General features: G+C 35.3%; 1 protein-coding gene across 4 annotated transcripts in view; it reads left to right on the plus strand.

Annotated features, from left to right (window-relative positions):
* The window catches only part of LOC131063228 (mediator of RNA polymerase II transcription subunit 31), an 86,861-nt gene that overhangs the window by 48,817 nt on the left and 18,440 nt on the right, over nt 1-19,604 (plus strand). For 3 of the 4 annotated variants that reach the window (XM_057997028.2, XM_057997027.2, XM_057997031.2), the window contains exons 2-5: nt 3,294-3,459; nt 3,794-3,891; nt 4,452-4,548; nt 4,747-4,825. In XM_057997028.2, the coding sequence (XP_057853011.1) occupies nt 3,395-3,459; nt 3,794-3,891; nt 4,452-4,548; nt 4,747-4,825 (339 nt within the window). In that variant the 5' untranslated portion in view covers nt 3,294-3,394. The remainder of the gene's footprint in view (nt 1-3,293; nt 3,460-3,793; nt 3,892-4,451; nt 4,549-4,746; nt 4,826-19,604) is intronic. The other variant, XM_057997030.2, reaches the window with a different exon arrangement.

A 19,604-nucleotide genomic window follows, 5' to 3' on the forward strand; every position in this document is an offset into this window, starting at 1 on the left:
TAGTGGGTGGTACAAGGGCTCCAAAACAATATAGGGTTCCTCATCTTCAGTAGTCTACCAGCTATCACATATGTAGATACATTGTTTGTCACTATTTAAATAACATAATATATTTCCAGTTCCATCACCATCTCATTCAACAAGATACACAAGGTCTTGACATTTTTTGTTTCATTAGAGGCCTCAATTGATTTCAAAAAGACCAACTGTTCTCTTCCTAGCATCTATCCACTCATCAAATATATTGTTGCAACATTTGTTTTTCCAAATCTGTTTTTGTTTCTCTACTAGTCTATATGTGTTTTGGGCATCATCCTCCTATAATTGGCCGCTCAATTCATAACTGCTTAGGGTTTGAACTCCTTACAGGCACTATCAATGCAGTAACTAGTTGCTTCCAATAAGAATTTGAAGCAACATTAAAAGGAATACTGTTGTAGTACCAAGATTTGGCACATGCCAATTTTGCCTCATTATGCAATTTCCCTATTCAATGTAGTACCTTCCAACAAAGTTTGCACATGAAATGTTTTATGAGGAACAAAAAATTAGATTTATGGTTGCCCAAATTTTCTAATCTTCATACTTGTGGCCCAATGGAAGAAGGGCCCCTCATTTCTCCCTTAGTGTTCGACTTTGTAGAATGAAGAAATGTGGGTGAGGCTCCAATTGCCTCTATCGTCCTCTCGTTCTTTACTCTTTTTTTGCACATATGTCAAAGGGGATTTCTCGCCTGATTTTGAATCTCTAGGGTTGCTTCAGTACATGGTGTAATATCTCACAAGGGACTTATACAAGGTGATATTTTTAAGGATTTATACCTCCTCTCATATCCTTTGTACAATGGTTGCAAATACCATTCCCTGTTTTGGACCTTTTGTCCTATGTTTCTAGCAAGGGTCCTTAGACTTGCCACTTTTTCCGTTTGTGGTCATGGATGCCATGTTTTTTTTCAAAAAATGGAAACTAATCCTGGCAAAAGAGAAATAACAGAAAACCAGCATTAATACAGTACCCTCAAAATAAAATTATCATTAATGGGCTATCCTTGTTTAATTTTAATTGTTTTTTAGTCATCGGGTTTGTAAGCAAGCAAGCTATATGAATGTCTATAATCCTTGTATACTTTGTTGTTGAAAGGCTGACAATTGTTTGAGATTAATTCACTTCGTAGGGACATGGCAAAACTAATAAATTGGCTTCCAAATGTTAAAGTGGATCAGATTTATATATAGATAATTTTTAAATTATAATATAATGATTATGCACAAAGATATCAACTGCTGTAAGTGCAATGATATTGACTGCTGTATGTTATCACAACAATATTGATTGCTCTTATTTATCACATTAACTTAGCCTTCAATCTGAGTAGTTGCAGATTACAATGTATAGAATAATACGTGATTCACACACAAGTATTTTATCACTTCCATGGCTGTCTCTCTTTTCGCATATGTTAGTATGTCGATCTGCTATATATTCTTTCTTGTACGTTCACTTCTATTGAGAGCATGGCATTTATATGCAATGGTAGTCCATGAAGGAGTCATGACTCCTTGTGGAACCGACATGATTCCTCAAGGAGTCGTGGAGTCACGTCGACAACCATTGACTAATGCATTACCCACGATAATATCGTCGGGTTCTCACAAAACATAATCGGTCAACCAAACCGATAATGATATGTGATCATTTACAATAATTTGGTAATGTCAAAATGAAATGATATAAATAATATTATGAATAATTAGTAACACAAGGTTATTACTAATTATTCATAATATTGATTATAATATTAATCATAATATTAATCGATCAATAAATAAATGATTACATAGATAAATATATATCTATATGTGATCAGAATAATAAGGATAGATTTACGGATAAATACAAGACAAATGTCCAAGGCCATAAGGCCAATTAGACATTTGGTTCATCCGACCGATGCTATCTACTTTAACACCAAACAAATTATTTCCATTAGTGTATCTCACTGAAGAATTTTGATTTGTTACTTGTGCAGCAGTTTTGGAGTTTGAATCTCTTTTGATGCGGCTTTACTATGCTATTGATTTGTGGTATACTCTCAAAATTTTATATTTGCAAACATATGTCACAAACAACAAGAAAGTCATTGCATATTTGCTATGTTACCTGGGCATACATACCCAGGCAAAATTGGGTTGTCCCCGGTTAGAAATGTCCGGGGGACACCTTGGAAGTGTCCCCTGCCATCTCATGCTGTCCCAAAAAATAAGAAATTTTTTGGAAATGTTTCTGGTGTGTGGGCAAAAAAAGTGGAAACAGTTGGGGATGGCTAGCCATCCTCGGGATGGGCAGGGGATGCCTGGACATCCCCTGATCGTTTAGGGGACAGCTAGCTATCCCCTACAACATTGACAACTTTAAGTTGCGTAAACAAAAAAAACAGAAACTCAAAAATAGTAAAAGATAAAGGGGTGGTGGTGGTGGTGGTGGGGGTGGGAGTGGGGGTGGGGGGAGGTGCACAAGGGCCCTCACACCACTTGGCAAAATTCCTAAACCTAAAAACAACAATAAAATATTCAAAACAAAAACGTGTCAATATGCAAATTGTGAACACCTGAAGGAAAAAGAGTACAGGTGGATGAGATAACCTCTCATGGTGGTAGTGACTCAGACTTCGATTTTGATGCAGTGTTAGGAGAGGCTGATTAAGGACAGGCAACAAGCTGTATATTGATATATCTATAGATTTCATATTTGTCATTTTGTAGTTGAAACTTGCAGCCTTTGGGCATTTTGATGTAATTTTTATATAATATGTCATGTGTTTTGTCAATTAATGCAATCAAATTTTGTTAGAACTTCATTTGTTTGTTGCTTTCTATGAAATGAAAATATAAAATGAACTCCAATATTATGTATTAAGGTTCTATGATGTATATGCTGATTACCTTATCAATGCTATCACATGAATATTTGAAGTTTTCTATATTTTTTGAAGTTTCCCTATATTTATAATAGCTGTCCCCTGCCGTCCCCTAAAAAATGTCTCCCTCCTGTCCTCAAAACAGGGCCCCCCGTCCCCGCTTTACCCTGTCCTTGAAACAAGGGTAACATTGATATTTGTTAAAGTGGAAGGTATTTCAGTTGACATCTACTAACAAGGGAAGATGGTTGCTTAAAGCAAATTTGCTTTGTTATTTATCACTTGCAATTTTGTAATTGAATCAGATTAGCTTGGCTTGGGACTAATTTTGTTTTTGTGCTGATTGCATTCTACTTTTCCTTTTGTTTTATCTCAGACGTATTTTCTACATAAAGGCACTTGTATGGTTGAAGAAATTTCGGAGTACTAGAGCAGGATAACGAAGACGTGCATGACATTGATCTTAAAGCAAAGGATATGGATCCTAAGCAAGGGGGTGCAGATCTATCTCCAGATCCATCTCTGTATGATCCCTTTCATCAGTAAAAATTTTCAACCCTATTATTTAGAAAACAGAAATGACCAAGAGGCATCCATGTTTCTAGTTTGTTTTGGCATTATCTGTTTACACTCTCTCCTTCCATGTTTTAAATGCAAATTTAATTGAATTTGCACCTACCCACCTTTAGTAACAAAATTGTGTGTTTTCATATTTTTTTTCAAAGTTTGTGAACATCTTAAATGCTAAACTGGAGTTAACTTAAAAAATTCATGTTTTTATGACAATTATTCTGTTCAGTTGGCTTCCAACAGTTTTTTATGCAAGGCTATGGCAATTGCATTCTATTGGGTTGATTTCTGAACATTGTTATGCAGTCCTAAGGAGGCTTACAAAGATCCTGATGATGGTAGGCAACGGTTTTTGCTAGAATTGGAATTTATACAGTGCCTTGCCAATCCAACTTACATACATTGTAAGTAGCCATGGAGTTGTGCATAAAATATATGGATTTCTATGTGTAGGATAGAAAACTAAACATTTTCTCAGGTGATTATATTAAAATAAGGAAATAACTTTACATTTGTGGCAACAATCAGTGAAACATTAATATACATGTTCATTTTAATTTTCAGCTGTCATAGTGGTTCTGTATGGAATGTAGGGAAGATTGTCATCAATCAGCATCCATTGTGGCCAATTCTATATGTGTATTTTTATCCTTTTTATATGTTGAATTCAACTTGAAGGTAGTTCTTAATTTTGTTCAATGTCAAAAACATATCACTATAGGGTGTTGTGTCCTTGTGCAAGTGATTTTCTTTCTATTTGCCTCCTTGTAGAAGTGCAATGAAAATTTTGATGAATTTTTCTTCATTTTGTTATAGTCTATTGCCAACATTTGAAAGAGTTTTGTTTGGAAGCAAGACTTTAATGTTTTTACCTTCTCTTTTCTTTTTTCTTTTCAAGGCTCTTTTTATGTTTCTTATTGATGCAATTATTTCTTACTGGTGAGAATGTCTTCTTTCCTCCTAGATTTGGCTCAGAATCGTTACTTTGATGATGAGGCATTCATTGGTTACTTAAAATATCTGCAGTATTGGCAGCGTCCGGAGTATGTAAAATTCATTATGTAATTTCTCTTTCCTTATCTGATGCAGTTAGTACCAGGTGTGATTATTTGTGTACAAGAGCTGCTTGTTTTAAACACTAAAAGCTTTGATAGCTGTTTGGCATCTTTGTTTCATTCATGTGATGTATTTTTCTATCGTCTTTGACCATTGGAATAAGCTAATAGTAGAGATTAGAAATAATATTTTTGTTTTTACAGGTACCCTCATTGTCTGTTTTTTCTTGAACTTCTGCAAAATGCTAATTTCCGAAATGCAATGGCACATCCACAAAACAAGGTACTTTTTATAATCTCTACAAGCATGTAATGCATAAACTGCGTCAAATTTGAAAAACTTATTGCAAGAGCTGAATTGAGTGTATTGTCAATGAACCAAAGATGGATAATTCCAATTTCAGTTTTATAAGGCTTTCATTCATGTCAGAATTTGGAAAAAATATGCTTTGAAATGACAAATTTAGGGACTCTCCTTTTGTTATGTGTGTCTGCTCCTTTTGGTTTTTGATTTGTGTGTGATGCTAGAGCAATGTTCGGGTCCAATGGAGTACTTGACAGTCTCAATTGTTATTTGTTGTTCTGGTATCTATCGTGTGATACTAGAGCAAATAAGAGAGATGACTCTAGCTTCTAGATAAATTTATAATGTTAGGCTGGGGTACAATTTCTCTTGATTTTCCAAGCTCTGAACTTGTGTAGCTTCTGGTTCAGGTTACCCTCCCAGACCATCACCCAATCACATTTTTGGTTTAGTAGTGGAACCGATGATGTGGTCCAATTTCCATAGAGGAAAGAGATATCTGCCTGGCTTTCAGATGGATCAATGCTAGCACAATTTTATGAAGTTGCCTTTTGATTTCTCTGTCTCCAAACCAATGTAGTTTATGGTTGAGGTCACTCTCCCAGACCATCAGGCAATCAAATTCTTGGTTTTATAGGGAACTGATAACCTTTGTAGTCTGATAATGTAGGTTCTCTTTAACATTTGCACCTAAACAACCTGTATTATTTCTGAAATAATTTCATTTTGTGAACATTCTATTTTCTTAGAGGTTATGGCAAATAAGTCACGAGTATTGGTAGGAGTGTCAAGAGGTCCATGTAGAGAGAAATAGAGCAAGTTGATAAGCTGCTATAGAACTGTCCTTATGATGATGAATCCTATATATGGATATGTTGGTAAACAGATTTGTCACTGCGGTTGTTTCTTTGAAACTGACCCGGTTTGCCCGAAGAGCAATGGCAACCGTTCCAACAGTTGGAGAGATTGGGGTAAAACCGCAATCTTCCTCTGCGTTTGAGAGGGGCAGCTCCCTTGTATGATGGGGTTTTTAAGGATTTTTGTGTACTTTTAACCTGAAAGTACATAAAGGAGAAAACATAAAACTAAAGAGAGATGACTAACGAAAACCCCAACTGTAGACATACGAATACAATTGAGATTCACAATGAAAAACGACTCCAAAGGGGATTTTAAGCACAAGATAAGATTGGATATGCAATAATGAAAGAAAGATAACGAATCTCAGCATACGTGGAAAGAAGTTATCTTATCACGTTCAAAGCAAGGTACCAGGGTAAGATTGTGTTTCATCAATATCATTTGAATTAGAAACCAATGGATTCCATAAGTACACAAAGAGATTACCAACTTAACATACGATAATTCAGTAATAACAGCTCAGTAACACATTTAGACATACAAACCAAATACATTCCTGATTATCCTTTTGAAAATATACAAGTTCAAAAAGCTTTGGGTACAAAATGTCAAGCCAAAAGTTCTTATACAATTTCTTTGAAAATTTCTGCAGAGTTTCTCCTCTATAAAAGTCCCCGCTTTACAATGCTATCTCTCTTGTATTTATAGACCTTTCCTTATAACTACCTTTTTTTGGGTTCATAACTAACTAAGTTAGAGCATGGTAGTTATTTCAACACTTGAAACAAGTTCTAACTTTTACAAGAAAGGAGTCAAGTCAAATTGACTCAAGTCACAAAAATTATGAAAAACTAAAAGTGTGACTTTAATCCTAATTACTCTTAATTCTTCATTACACCTCTAGTAATCTACACTGGATGACAAAATCCACTTTGTGCACAATCTACAAGCATTCCATTTCATGCCTTGAATCGACATATCTTAGAGGCATTCGGTCAAACCATCCATGCTCTATCCAAACTCCTCATTTTGCATTTTGTAAGAACAATTTTTCATCTTTTATACTTTGACAGTCACCCATACCTTGTTCATAATGTTTCAATCAAAGAAGCAGAAAACGTGAAAAAATCGCGACTGAACCCGATTAATTGGGAATTGGCATCGACCACGATCTATTCCCCAAAAAATCGTGTAAAAATCGTCAATGATTTTCAACGATTTTTGGCTTGTTTAAATCACAAAAAAGCCGGCATAAAAACGTGATTAAATCACAGAAACCCTAAAACAACACGAATAACCCTAAAGTGTGAAAAACAAATGCCCTCTCGCGATAACTTTGCTTCATCCGACGTGAGACGAAGACGAGATGAAGCGGAGTTAACAATTGGTGCAATTATCTTGTCTCTGCCTTAGAGAAAAAAAATGCCCTCGCGCGATAATTGCAACAGATTGGATGGTGATCAGTTAAAATTGATGAAACATGGGCTGCCGTAGGGTCCTTTGACATTGGGTGGGTTTCCGTAAAACAATTGGTGCCCCTGGCTAAATTAAAATTTAATATTTTAAATATATATATTTTTTAAGATTTTACAATATTTAATTCTTAAAAGTATTACTTTGTAAAATTTAAGAAATCAAATTTGCTCTTACTTTATCAAAGTATTACTTAATATTACTTTAAGAAATATAATATTGCGGTTCTTGGGACCCCTTGTTGTCTAAGCTTAGATAGTCCTCCTCCTTTCCCTTCTTCCTCTCTTAGCCCCTTAGCCTTTGGATTTGGTATATACATACCTATATATATGTGTGTGTGTGTGTGTGTGTGTGTTTGTTTTTTCTTTTTGGTTATTTTTAAATATTTATTCGCACACACATGCACACACAGATATATATTTTTATATATTCTTGGTGGTTTGCTTCATGAGTTCTGGTTTTTATTTTTCCGTTTGTTCCTTATCTGAGGTCTTGTCTTTCCTTTGTTTGTGTGTGTGGGAGGTTTCTTTTATATATATATAACTTTTTTATTTGCTCATTCTTATTTATTTTGTATTCTTATATATTTATAATATTATATATTTGGTCACACACCTTTATAGAATATATATATATATATATATATATATATATATATATATATATATATATATATATATATATATATATATGTATATGTATATAAATTTATATACCTATATATATATGTATGCATATGTACATATATATATTGGTATTAATTTGGTTTTTATTTCTCTCTTTCTTTATTCTCTCGGTCTTTTGTTTTTATTTTATTTCCTCTTTTGTCCTTCTGTTTAGGTTTGACCATCTTGGTTTTTCATTCTTCGTTCACCCTTCTCCTTTCCTTCCTATTTATTCCAAGTCTGCAACTTTTCATCTTATTTGACTCTCTTCATCCTGATGATGGATCACAGAGTGTGATCCGAAACGTTGGTGCTAAAATCTTTCACACAATCGAATCCAGAAATACTCTCTTGATAATTATATGATGGATTGTGGAAATCTCTTAGAACTCATTTATTAAATTTTAAGAAATCTTTTAAATTTTTAATACGAGTATATATTGTTTTTATTTACATTAATTTTTTAACAAAAATTTAACATTTACAAGATTGAAATTTAATAATATTTGTATTTTATTGTTCTATTTTTTATATAAATTTTCAAAAATATTATTTTTAATAAATTAGAATTTAATATTTTAAAATATTTAATTTAACTATTAAATTATCAATTAGTAAAATTTAACAAATTCAAATATTAATTAGATTTAAGAAATATAGTATTATTTTATTTTAATATTAACAAATTTTATTTTGTAAGTTAAATGTTAAACTTACTAATATTTTAAATTGATTATAACTTATTTAAATTTTTAATAATTTTGATTTACCGTATATAGATTTTAATAATTTTACAAATTTTAATATTTAAATTAAATTTAAGAAATATAGTATTGTTTTATTTTATTAAAAAATCTAATTATTTAAATTATTTTTTGAACTTTATAATATTTTAAATTTTTCATAATTTTTTAATAAGCCGATTTCTACCCGTTTTTTCAAAAAATCTTTTACTTTTGATTTGCCGATTGATTCCCCAAACGATTCATGCTTCTTTGGTTTCAATAACTATTGTACATCGAGTGATGACATTTCTTCGAGAGCCTCTGTCAATCATTTCGCGTGCATTGTATGATTTAACTCTATACCAGCTAGTTGCATTTGCTCAACAGTTCTTAAATCTTTCTGAATATTTCATTTGGTATATGCCTCCCCTCCTTGATGAGAATTGTATATGAGGTGCGTTATATGGCACTCTTTCATTTATACCAATTTAGTTTAGAGTAGTATCAATATGACATAAGAATTTTGGCACTCTCTTCCATTTGGTCTCATAAAAATAACTCATTCCTGCACGCATCTCATCTTGTAGAGTAGAAGGAGCATGTCCGATTTCATTTGTTCAAAATGCCACTTGGATCTATCTCTGCAAAGCTTCATCTAGCTTCTGCTTCTCATCTGGAGTAATATCTTTTTTTTTAAAAATGCAATCGCTGCAAGCAATTTCGAATCAGAGCAATGTTTTTGTAGGAATGACCTTTGAATTGACTAGGTTGGGTTATGTTCAAGAGTACTTCATTAAATCAAAGCTTTTGAGAGCTTTCTTGCAAACTCCATTTCGTTTACATTCCGCAATCATTTCATTCCTTAAGATTATTAGAATATTTAATTATATTTTAGTCACCTATATTTAGTTCCTTGTTTAATGGTCATTTAGCTTTTTAGTTAATTAGCTTTTAAGCGTTATTTAGCATTTAGCTTTTTCTTTTTAGTTAATTAGCTTTTAAGCTTAATTTAGCTTTTAGCTCTTTAATCTTTTACTTTAACGTTATGTTCTAATTATAGAACATCGTCTTGTATATTAACCTCTATATATATGTGTGTATATCGTTCAATGTAATCATCCGATTATTGAGATTGAGAGGGAGAATATCATAGAAAATTCCGAACCTTCAGACACTGAGAGGGAGGACATCATAAGAGCTTCTGAACCTCTTGTTGATGAAAATATTGAAACACTCAATAACAAGAAAAGACCTCTATGGGCAAGGAAAATGATTGAAGAGAATAATGTAGAACCAAATGAAATTTCCAAAGAAAATAAGAGAACAAGAACTCTAAAATGTTATGCTGCACTTCTAACCGAACTCACAATTCTGAACCAACAAATGTCAGAGAAGCCTTATCAAAACAGGCTTGGAAAGATGCTATGGTTGAAGAATATCAATCTATACTAAAGAATGATGTTTGGGATATAGTGCCTAGACCAAAAGACAAATCAGTTGTCTCATCCAAGTGGTTATTCAAGATCAAATATGCATCTGATGGCAGCATTGAAAAACATAAAGCTCGCTTTGTGGCTAGGGGATTCTCTCAAAAAGCAGGAATTGATTATGAAGAGACATTTGCCCTAGTTGCCCAATATACGTTAGTAAGAACAATCATTGGAATTGCAGTATCCAAAGGATGGAAAATTCACCAAATGGACGTAAAGACTGCCTTCCTAAATGGTTCAATTGAAGAAGAAGTATATATAGAACAACCAGAAGGATTCACCATACGTGATAAAAATTGCTATGTTTGTAAACTAAAGAAAGCTCTCTATGGGTTAAAACAAGCACCTAGGGCCTGGTATGCAAGGATAGACAACTATCTCTCCAAACTAGGGTACTCCAAGAACCTAGCAGATCCCAACATCTACTTCAAGGCTTCAAATGGCAATATGATTATATTGGTCCTTTATGTGGATGATCTTTTGATAACAGGAGAGGATAATCTCATTGAGAAATGTAAGCAAGATTTGGCAGCAGAATTCGATATGAAGGATCTAGTGCTTCTACATTATTTTCTAGGATTAGAAGTATGGCAGAAGTAAAACTACATCTTCTTAAATCAAGGAAAGTACACCACAGATATTCTAACTAGATTTGGGATGAAGGAGTGTAAGCCATTAGCTACACCAATGGAAACTAATTTGCACAAGCTAAAAATTGAGGCAGAAGATTTAGAACCTACAGATCCCACACTCTATAGACAAATCGTCGGTTCACTCATGTATTTGGTAAATACTCGTCTTGATATCTGCTATGCTACAAATGTATTAAGTCACTTCATGTGTGAACCTAATAAGATACATCTAATGGCTGCTAAACACATTCTAAGATATTCACAAGGCACAATCGAACTTGGCTTAAAGTATGAAAATGTTGAGATTCAACTTGAAGGATATTCTGATTCTGATTGGGCCGGAAGTACCACTGACCGTAAAAGTACTACAGGATGTTGCTTCAGTCTTGGTTTTGCTATGATATCTTGGTTCAGTAGAAAACAGTCAGCAGTTGCACAAAGCTCCACCGAAGCAGAATATATGGCAGCCTCCATGGGAGCTCGTGAAGCGGTATGGCTAAGAAAGTTATTTTTTGGAAAAACTCTGAATTCAACAATAATTCACTGTGATAATCAGAGCTGTATCAAGCTCTCAGTAAATCCAGTTTTTCACAATCGATCCAAACATATTGAGATCCCTTATCACTACATAAGAGATATGGTAGATCGAAACGTCATAAAACTAGTGTACATTAGTACTGAAGAACAAAATGCTGATATCTTCACCAAGCCACTTGCAAGATTGAAGATAGAATACTTCAGAAGTAAATTTGGTATGACTAGATTATAATTGAGATTATTAGGATGAAATTCCTACCATGTGTAATTTGTTCATGAATAAATAAATAAAATGTATATTGCAATATTCTAACCGTGTTCAAGAAGATGACGATCTTCTTATGTTTAAGGTTACTATTTCAAGGTGACGATCTTGACAATAGTTGACCAAGTGTCAAGATTGACTACATTAAGTTGTTGTCCCGGACTGTGCCGGATATCTTGATCCTAAAGTATGTGATCATCTCATGATTGACTTCTTAAGTGATTGTCCCGGACTGAGCCGGATATCATGGTATTGAGTTTATTGTCATGACAGGACTATATTAAATGTTGTCTCGAATTGTGTCGGAAGTCATGACAGAATATGCTCCCAAGAAAATTACTTAGATCCACTCCTGCTAAGAGGGAGTGTTAAGATATAGCCCTCATGAATCTAACTGATTGTAAATCGGTTATTATCTGGAGAGTGATATATTAACAGAGCATACAGTTCGGAAATTAAACATATACAAACTAATTGTTATGAACGGTTGCCTCCGTAGGGGCATGTCCATACGTGGCAACTGCCACGTATGGACATGCCCCTACGGAGGCAACCGTTCATAACAATTTAAACCGGATTCAATGATGGAGACGATCAATAACTCACGACAATTAGTCTTCCAGAATCGCTGTCATTATTCTTCGATCCATATTTCACAACAGTACTTGACAAACTTCTTATTCCATTATGCTTTTAAGGAGGTTCATAGCCTATTCTAAAGCTCTTGACTTCGCCACAGATATTTTATCTAAATGTTTGGGAGCCATGTTTACGCACAGGAAGGCATACACAAGTTACAATATTTAGCTTTGCACCGACCAATTACATTTTCTTTAATTTTCTAAAGCCATTTGAACAAACCGTTTTTGTGCATATCCTGTGCATTGTACACCATAAGAACACGTTTCTTGAGACATTTTATCAAACAACTCAATTGCTGGCTACGTAGGGCATGAAAGACAAAGGTTGCCATGTGTATAATTCAACATTTAGCATGCACGTTTGTGAGGACACTTGCAACTATAACATCTGATAAAAGTTCGCTACCCTCTATGTCGTGATGGTTGCCCATAATCTATCTGAAGCTCCCATTTGTTCTTTGCGATGGCATCTCTTTGCGATTCATTGTCAAATGCTTCACTTGCCTTGTCTGTGACTCCATATTATTGTTCCAAAACTCTCATTCTAGTGCGCGGGCTGCTGTCATATGATTGTGGGATTTGGCTTTATATATGCATATCGCATTTGCTTAAAAGTTTTTGAAGTCTTTTCAACAAATGTGTTGCGCATATCCCCATGGTCACTGCAATCAATACAAGTCATGAGACGGTATTTCTCTGAGCACTTCTGTGAAACAATTTACACATCCTCACCTCTGTGATTGGCATGCGTGTTAGCATAGGGCACTTACAACTGTAATTTCTGACAAAATCCTTGCTATTGTGCTTTAATGGATGTTTATTATGCGTTTCAAACAATCCATACCTGCATGGGCAATAAGAGATTGCATTTGTTTTAAAGTCTCTAAAGCCCTTTCAACAAATCATTTCGTGTGAACTGTAATTATTCCATTTCATGAGAGACATTTCTTGGAGACATTTTATCAAACCATTCACGTGTTGTGATTCCGCAGTCATGGCACCAACTGAGACTGCATTTCTTTGAGGCATTTTGTTTAGGTCATGAGCCTTGTTCATGCTTTCAAAAATCTGCATGCATATCTAACATAGCATCTCCAATTATAATGCTTGATGGTTATGAATTCTTGAAACAGTTATAAAATTTTGTAGGTTAAGCTTTTGGAACTGACAGCGTCAAAGTTAAGGCTTTGGAGCAGCCAACGCAAAAAGTTGGGGTTTGATTTTCAAAAACGTGAAATTTATTGGGGCAAAAAGGTGTGCAAAGTTAAGGTTTTCGAAAATTTCGCGCAAAAGTTAAGGTTTTGGAGGAATAAATGCAAAAGTTGGCGTTTGAAGTTCCAAAAGTGCGAAAGTTAAGGTTTAAGGAAGATGAACGCAAAAGTTAGAGTTTTCAAGAAACACATGCAAAAGTTAAGGTTTAGGATAACTTTGGTGCATAAGTTTAAGATTTTAAAACTTTTGTGTGCAAGAAGCGGTTGAGGGACGGTATGAAAACTTTGTTCCTCACGAAGACTTCACACGTCAAAATAAACAAAAAATTTCGTAGGCATGGGAAATTGACTTAGAATTTTATACAAGGGCAATTGCGGGCATGAAGATGGGGATCAAAAGACAATTTTACGCAAGGAGTGCCCAAAAAATAGGACTTCAAAAAATTTCGAACCGGGAAGAATCAGCAGGATGCGACTCAAATTTGTGGATTTAAAAGTTCAAATTTGAAGTTGTATAAACATGGCAACAGGACGTTAAGTGCAGACACCTGGTTAAGATGTCCAAAGTTTGGGTTGCACATTGTTACAAAAATTCTGCAAAACCTTGTTGACCAAATAAACATCCAAGCACATCAAGACCATTAAAGTTGAAGACCTCTTCACTATATAGCTGCATTGTTTTGTCATTTGGGGAACTGAAAAGCAATGTATCCTAATAACACAGTTTCTCCTTAAAACATTTTGCTCCTGAATAATCCAATTTTATTCAAAATATCAAAAGGATCTAGAAATAGATTTCAAACCACAAAAATCTTAGGTAGATATAATGGTAGGAGTGATGCCACTGCATGGAGAACCTCTTTTCTTAGAGGAAATTGTTATCACTTGAAATTGCACCCTTGTTTGAAGCTAGTTCAACATTCCAATGACACAATGAGAATGATCTCAAAGTGTGGGACCTTGTAGATGAGATCAAATCTTCACAAATGGCTAGTTCATTTCTAAACCTAGATGCATGTGTGGATCCAACCCAACACAAATTAAACCTGAAGTCTAATCCTATTAACTGATTTGCAGGGGAAAAGGGATAGAAAGGAATGCAAAAAAGGAAAAGATGCACCAGAGTTTAAATAAGTTTCTTCCTGCCCAGGACAACATAGATGACCAACAAAATTACCTAACTCACATAAGTCTCCATTTAACAACTCGTATAGGTAGGTATGGAGGTAAGGGATTTGACAGATATTAGGAGGGATGAGATCCACAACTAATTCTTAAATATCATTTATACACAACATACATGTGCAGAAAGTAGTACAATCATTCATGTATGAGGGTAAAAGAAATTACACAACATACAAGAACTGAGAAAAGGTAAAACATGGTAATTTTATTGATTCAAACGCATGGACCCTGTTTACAATAATGAAGTTGTAGAGCATACAAGTCTTTGGAAAGAAATTGAAGGAAGAACCTTTACAAAATAAGTTTGGCAGGCCTTCTATTCTAGAAGAGGCACCAAAGTTGAAGGAAACATGGTAGGCCTTCTATTCTAGAAGAGGCGCCAAAGTTGAAGGAAACATGGCAGGCGAGAGAGAAACCCTAGCCACCATCTTAGCCAATGAAATGCAAACATGTGTGGACTTGATTTGATTGATTGAGGCATGGAGAAACATTATTTCATTAATGACCTATTAGTAGATCAATCTGCCCAAGTAATTTGTCGAAATTGTGACTTGGGGAATGGTGTTTTAGACAAGGGATGTCTGCAAAGTTAAATGAGGTATGTGCTTTGTTTCTTCTCCTGGATTTGTGTCACATTGTATTTAAATCCTTTCATAGTCACCATCAGATTGAAATCTAGTAGTTGTGGGTGGTGTAAAGCATTAATGACGTTGCACATTGGTAGATGGTAAAAATGTGTTGTTGGGAGCAGTCTTGTTGCTATTAGTGGAGTATTGGGGCATCACATATCTTTATGCTTATGAGACCTAGGAGAGAAACATTAAAATCTCCATTTTGACAAAACCTTTATCTCTCTTGCCTTGTCAAACCATCAAGCCGTTGGGGATCCTTTGAATTGCATGTGTGTTGGGCCAAGGATGTAGGCACATCCACCTTCAGCATCTTGATATTACTTAGCTATTGGATATTGGGCCACCATTAAACTATTTGCCATGGAAAGGGGGATGAGACACTTTGAAACTTCGAAAGGATGATGATGTCAACAATAGTTGATGTCACCATGGAGGAGGATTGCTTGGGATGGATGACGACAAGAAGGGGGGATGCCGTTAGCAGAGGAAAGGCAGGGTTTTGGATTTTCGGGAATGGATGGAAAGGCATGTCAGGAAGGCAATGGTCTAAAGTCCAAAAGAGTTAGAAGAAATTTTGAATGGACCAAGGAAAATATTGGGGAATCAAACTTTCGGGGAAAGCATGATTGGGATGACAAGTTCGATGGGGATGAAGGGATGGAGAAGTCTAAAAAGTTGATGATCGAAGCGTCGGGGAATTGAGGAGTAGTCAAAGGAACAAGTACCAAGGGATGGATGGATGAGGCAGTTTGAAAGTTCAATAGATAAAGGACTCAAGCTTATGAAGACTTTCGAGGTTTGGGGATCAGGGATGTCAAGGAGTGATAGGAAGGTAAGAGGAACATTGACAACCCGAAGGTTTGACAAACTTGACACTTAGGTAGAACCGTCTTTCAGACTTCAGAGATTGGGAAGACCAAGAAATAGTATGAGGGGATGTAAATCTTCAGACTTAAAGGATCAAGAATGCGAATGGATGGTAGGAAAGCAAGAGAAACTCCAAAAGTTTGACAAATCAAGACTTAGCCACTTTTAGGTTTCAAGTTTCGAAGATCAGAGAGATGGGTGAATCGTTTGAGAGCAATGAAAAATAAATGAATGATATTGAATAATTGATAAATTAATTACAATTATACAACCGTATATAAAGGAATTACAAGAAGGTGTTCTAAAAAGAACGAATTATTAAACTAAAGCTTCAACATGAAGCTAAAATGCAGCTTAAAACACTAAATAAAGCTAAAAAGCTAAACACTAAAAAGCAAACTATGGGTTTTTATAAAAGAAGCAATAGTTGCACTTAAAAGATTAAATGAACTAAAAAGCTAAATAAGTCGAGAACTAAGATGACGAATTAAAAAGCTAAATGACTAACTAAATGACTATAAATTGAATCACTAAAAAGGTAACTGACTAAAAGAATTAATTATTCTAATACCCTCCCTTAATGGTCATTGTATGAACTAAGTACCCAATAGAAGACACTGCATGTCTTTTGATCACAAACGCAAGAAAAATCTGCAGCTGCGGAGACCCTCCCAATATTTGCAAAGTGTTAATGACCAAGAATAGCTGATTTTGTCCGACTGATGTAACCCTCACATGTGAATAATAGAAATATCACACGCGAATTATTGAGCCCAAAACCACGATTTTGAGGAAAAATTGGCAAACCCTCCAAAGAGAAACAAACACAATTTTGATAAAAACTGCAAAAACTTTTGTAGAAGAGTGTTGAGCATTGTTTGCTCCAGCAACTCCAAAACAAACTGCAAGATACCACGGTTGCAGATGTTTGCCTCAACAATTGCAGGTGCGACCCCAACTTGATTGCAACAAAGCACGATTTTGTGGAAAAAACCGTCAAACCCTAAAAATAGGAATCCTCCAAAAGAGAATTCATGATTTTTGAGGACAAAATTGACAAACCCATAAATCTGAGGTTACAAATCATCATTTTTGTGGAAAAAAATGGTGAAATCCCATAATAACAAAATCTCACGTGAACATTGCGAATTACATATGATAATTTTAAGGAAAAATTATAAACCCTACGAACAATTTTTGAGGAAAAAATTGTGAAAACCCTAAAATGTCGTGTGGTAAAACACTAGACATCATGCGGCAAAACCCTGATTTTTGAGGAAAAAATCAAGCGAAACCCTCCCATGATTTTTTGTGGAGAAAAATCAGAAAACCCAACGGACAATTTTTTAGGAAAAAATTGTGAAAAGCTTGGGATCTGTTGGATGAGAGGCCTTGCCCAAATCAATCCGATGAAGGCAACGATATTCAAATATCGTCAACATGCGTTGTTTCTAGGTGTTGTAGTTGCGGCCGTTGAACTTCTGATTGTGTTCCAACATGATGTTGGTCTAAGTGTTTCTGATGAATTACAATCAAGTTTGCATGTCGTTTGAGCAAATTTAGCAAAGTCTGGAACCTATTTTGCCTATTTTAGGGATTTGCCCTTCAGACTTAGGTTTGAGGTCTTTTCTTTAGGGTTTTGGAAAACCTAAACATTGCAATGAAACCAGAGCCCTTCAAGGAAGCTACTAGTGAAATTTGAGCGAATTCTGAGCTCTTACTAGTTTAGTAAGTTTCACTGCATCCGAGATTGGCCTAATTTTGCCAAAAATCAAACTTACTATTTTTAGTGTCACCTTGTATCAGTTTGCCCTAATTTGATTATTTGAAGTACTTACTATTTTTAGTAAGTCTATTTTTGGCAGGTCCATCTTAGGCAATTGGTAGGACACTGAAGGCAAAGCATTCTTGAAAATCCAAGTCTAAATCTGGAAAGGTGGAAAAGTATGAAAAATCTTCTAAGGCAGGAGAAATTCACTTCATTCCCAATATGATATCCAAATCTGGAAAGATCAAGAAACGGCTAAGTCAGGAAGGAAATTGAAATTCCTTCACCATGCTCAGGATGCACTGTAGGAATGGATTTGGGCACTAAATCAAGGAAGGGGAGTAAAGTTCAAGGAAAGCAAAAAAATCCTCCATCACATGCAAATAGTGCTTCAAGTTGGTGAAGGGTGCCAAACATGGGGTGTGGAGGAATTTTCCTCCAAGTGCAAAATTCCTTCACCTAGTGGAAAATGTGCCCAAGTCAGAGACATAGTGCCATAATGGCATCAAGAAGGAATTCCTTTAAAGTTAAAAATTCCTATATCACATGGAAAATGCACTCCAGACAAAGGATTGGCGGCAATTAAGTGTGAAGGAGGAATTTCTAGTGAGAAGTCAAAATCCTCCTCAAAGTCAAAATCCTCCTCAAGGTCAAAACAACGCCCAAGCAAGGGGTTAGGGCGCCAAATCAAGATGATAGAGGAATTATCCTCCAAGCACATTTTCCTGCAGCATGTGGAAAGTTCGTCTAGGCATAGAGGATGGGCGCTAAACTAGGGTAGTGGAGGAAGTATTCTTCCAAAGCAATTTTCTTCCACATGGTGAAAACAACTCCCAGTCTAGGAGGGGGCGCCAAATCAAGGTGGACGATGATTTTTCTGCTCCAAGGCAAATTCCCTTACACCCCTCTAGGAGCGCTTCAGGACGTGTTTGGCACAAATACAAGGTGAAAGAGGAGATTCCAAAATTGTCCAAATTCCTCCTCCAAGATGAAATTCGCCCCTGGCAAAGGATAGAATGTCCAAGGACAAAATTGAAGAAATTCCTCCTCATGGAACAAATTTTTCAAATTTTCAAATTTCCCTCACTTCATCAAAATTATGCCCAAGGATTGGGATAGGGCGTGGATTTCATGACAATGAGGATATTTCGTCCTCAAACAAAAATTCCTTCCTTAGGGTAGAAATGCGCTCAAATTGATAGAATTTTGAGACACAAGGAAAATTGGCTAAGAAGATTTTCTCTCTGCAGGACTCAGGTTGAGAAAATTCCTTGAACATGGAAAATGGTCAGTGGTCGAGAAAATCTTCCTTCAGGATGAAGTGTGAACATAAATTTTCCTTGTAGACAAAAATCTCTCTCTGGAAATATTTTCCCTTTCCAAAATTTCCAGGCATACATTAATCCTTCAGAAGTGGAAAAGATTGTTAAAATTCTTCCAAGGCAGGAAAATCTTCCAAAGTATCTTTTGTAAGCTTAGAATAGAAAAATTCTTGTAAAGGATGGGTTGGCGACATGCAAAGAGAATATTCCATAGAGGTTCCTATGATGGCGGAGTCCACTTTCATGGCGAGAATCTATTGAATGCATGGCAGCATAGTGGCGCATTCATTGCTGGAATATTTGACCAAGCGGCGGCTGAGTTAATGCATGGCAAGATAATGGAGCATTTATTGCATATGGCCGATTTTGGAGATGGTGGAGCATTTAGAGAATTATGGGCGATTTATTGCATGATGGAGCATTTATTACACATTGAATGAACTTGGTAGAAGTGGTGCATTTAATGCACAATGGATGCCATTTT

This window comes from Cryptomeria japonica, chromosome 1, assembly GCF_030272615.1.
Source record: "Cryptomeria japonica chromosome 1, Sugi_1.0, whole genome shotgun sequence".
NCBI classification, from domain to species: Eukaryota; Viridiplantae; Streptophyta; class Pinopsida; order Cupressales; family Cupressaceae; genus Cryptomeria; species Cryptomeria japonica.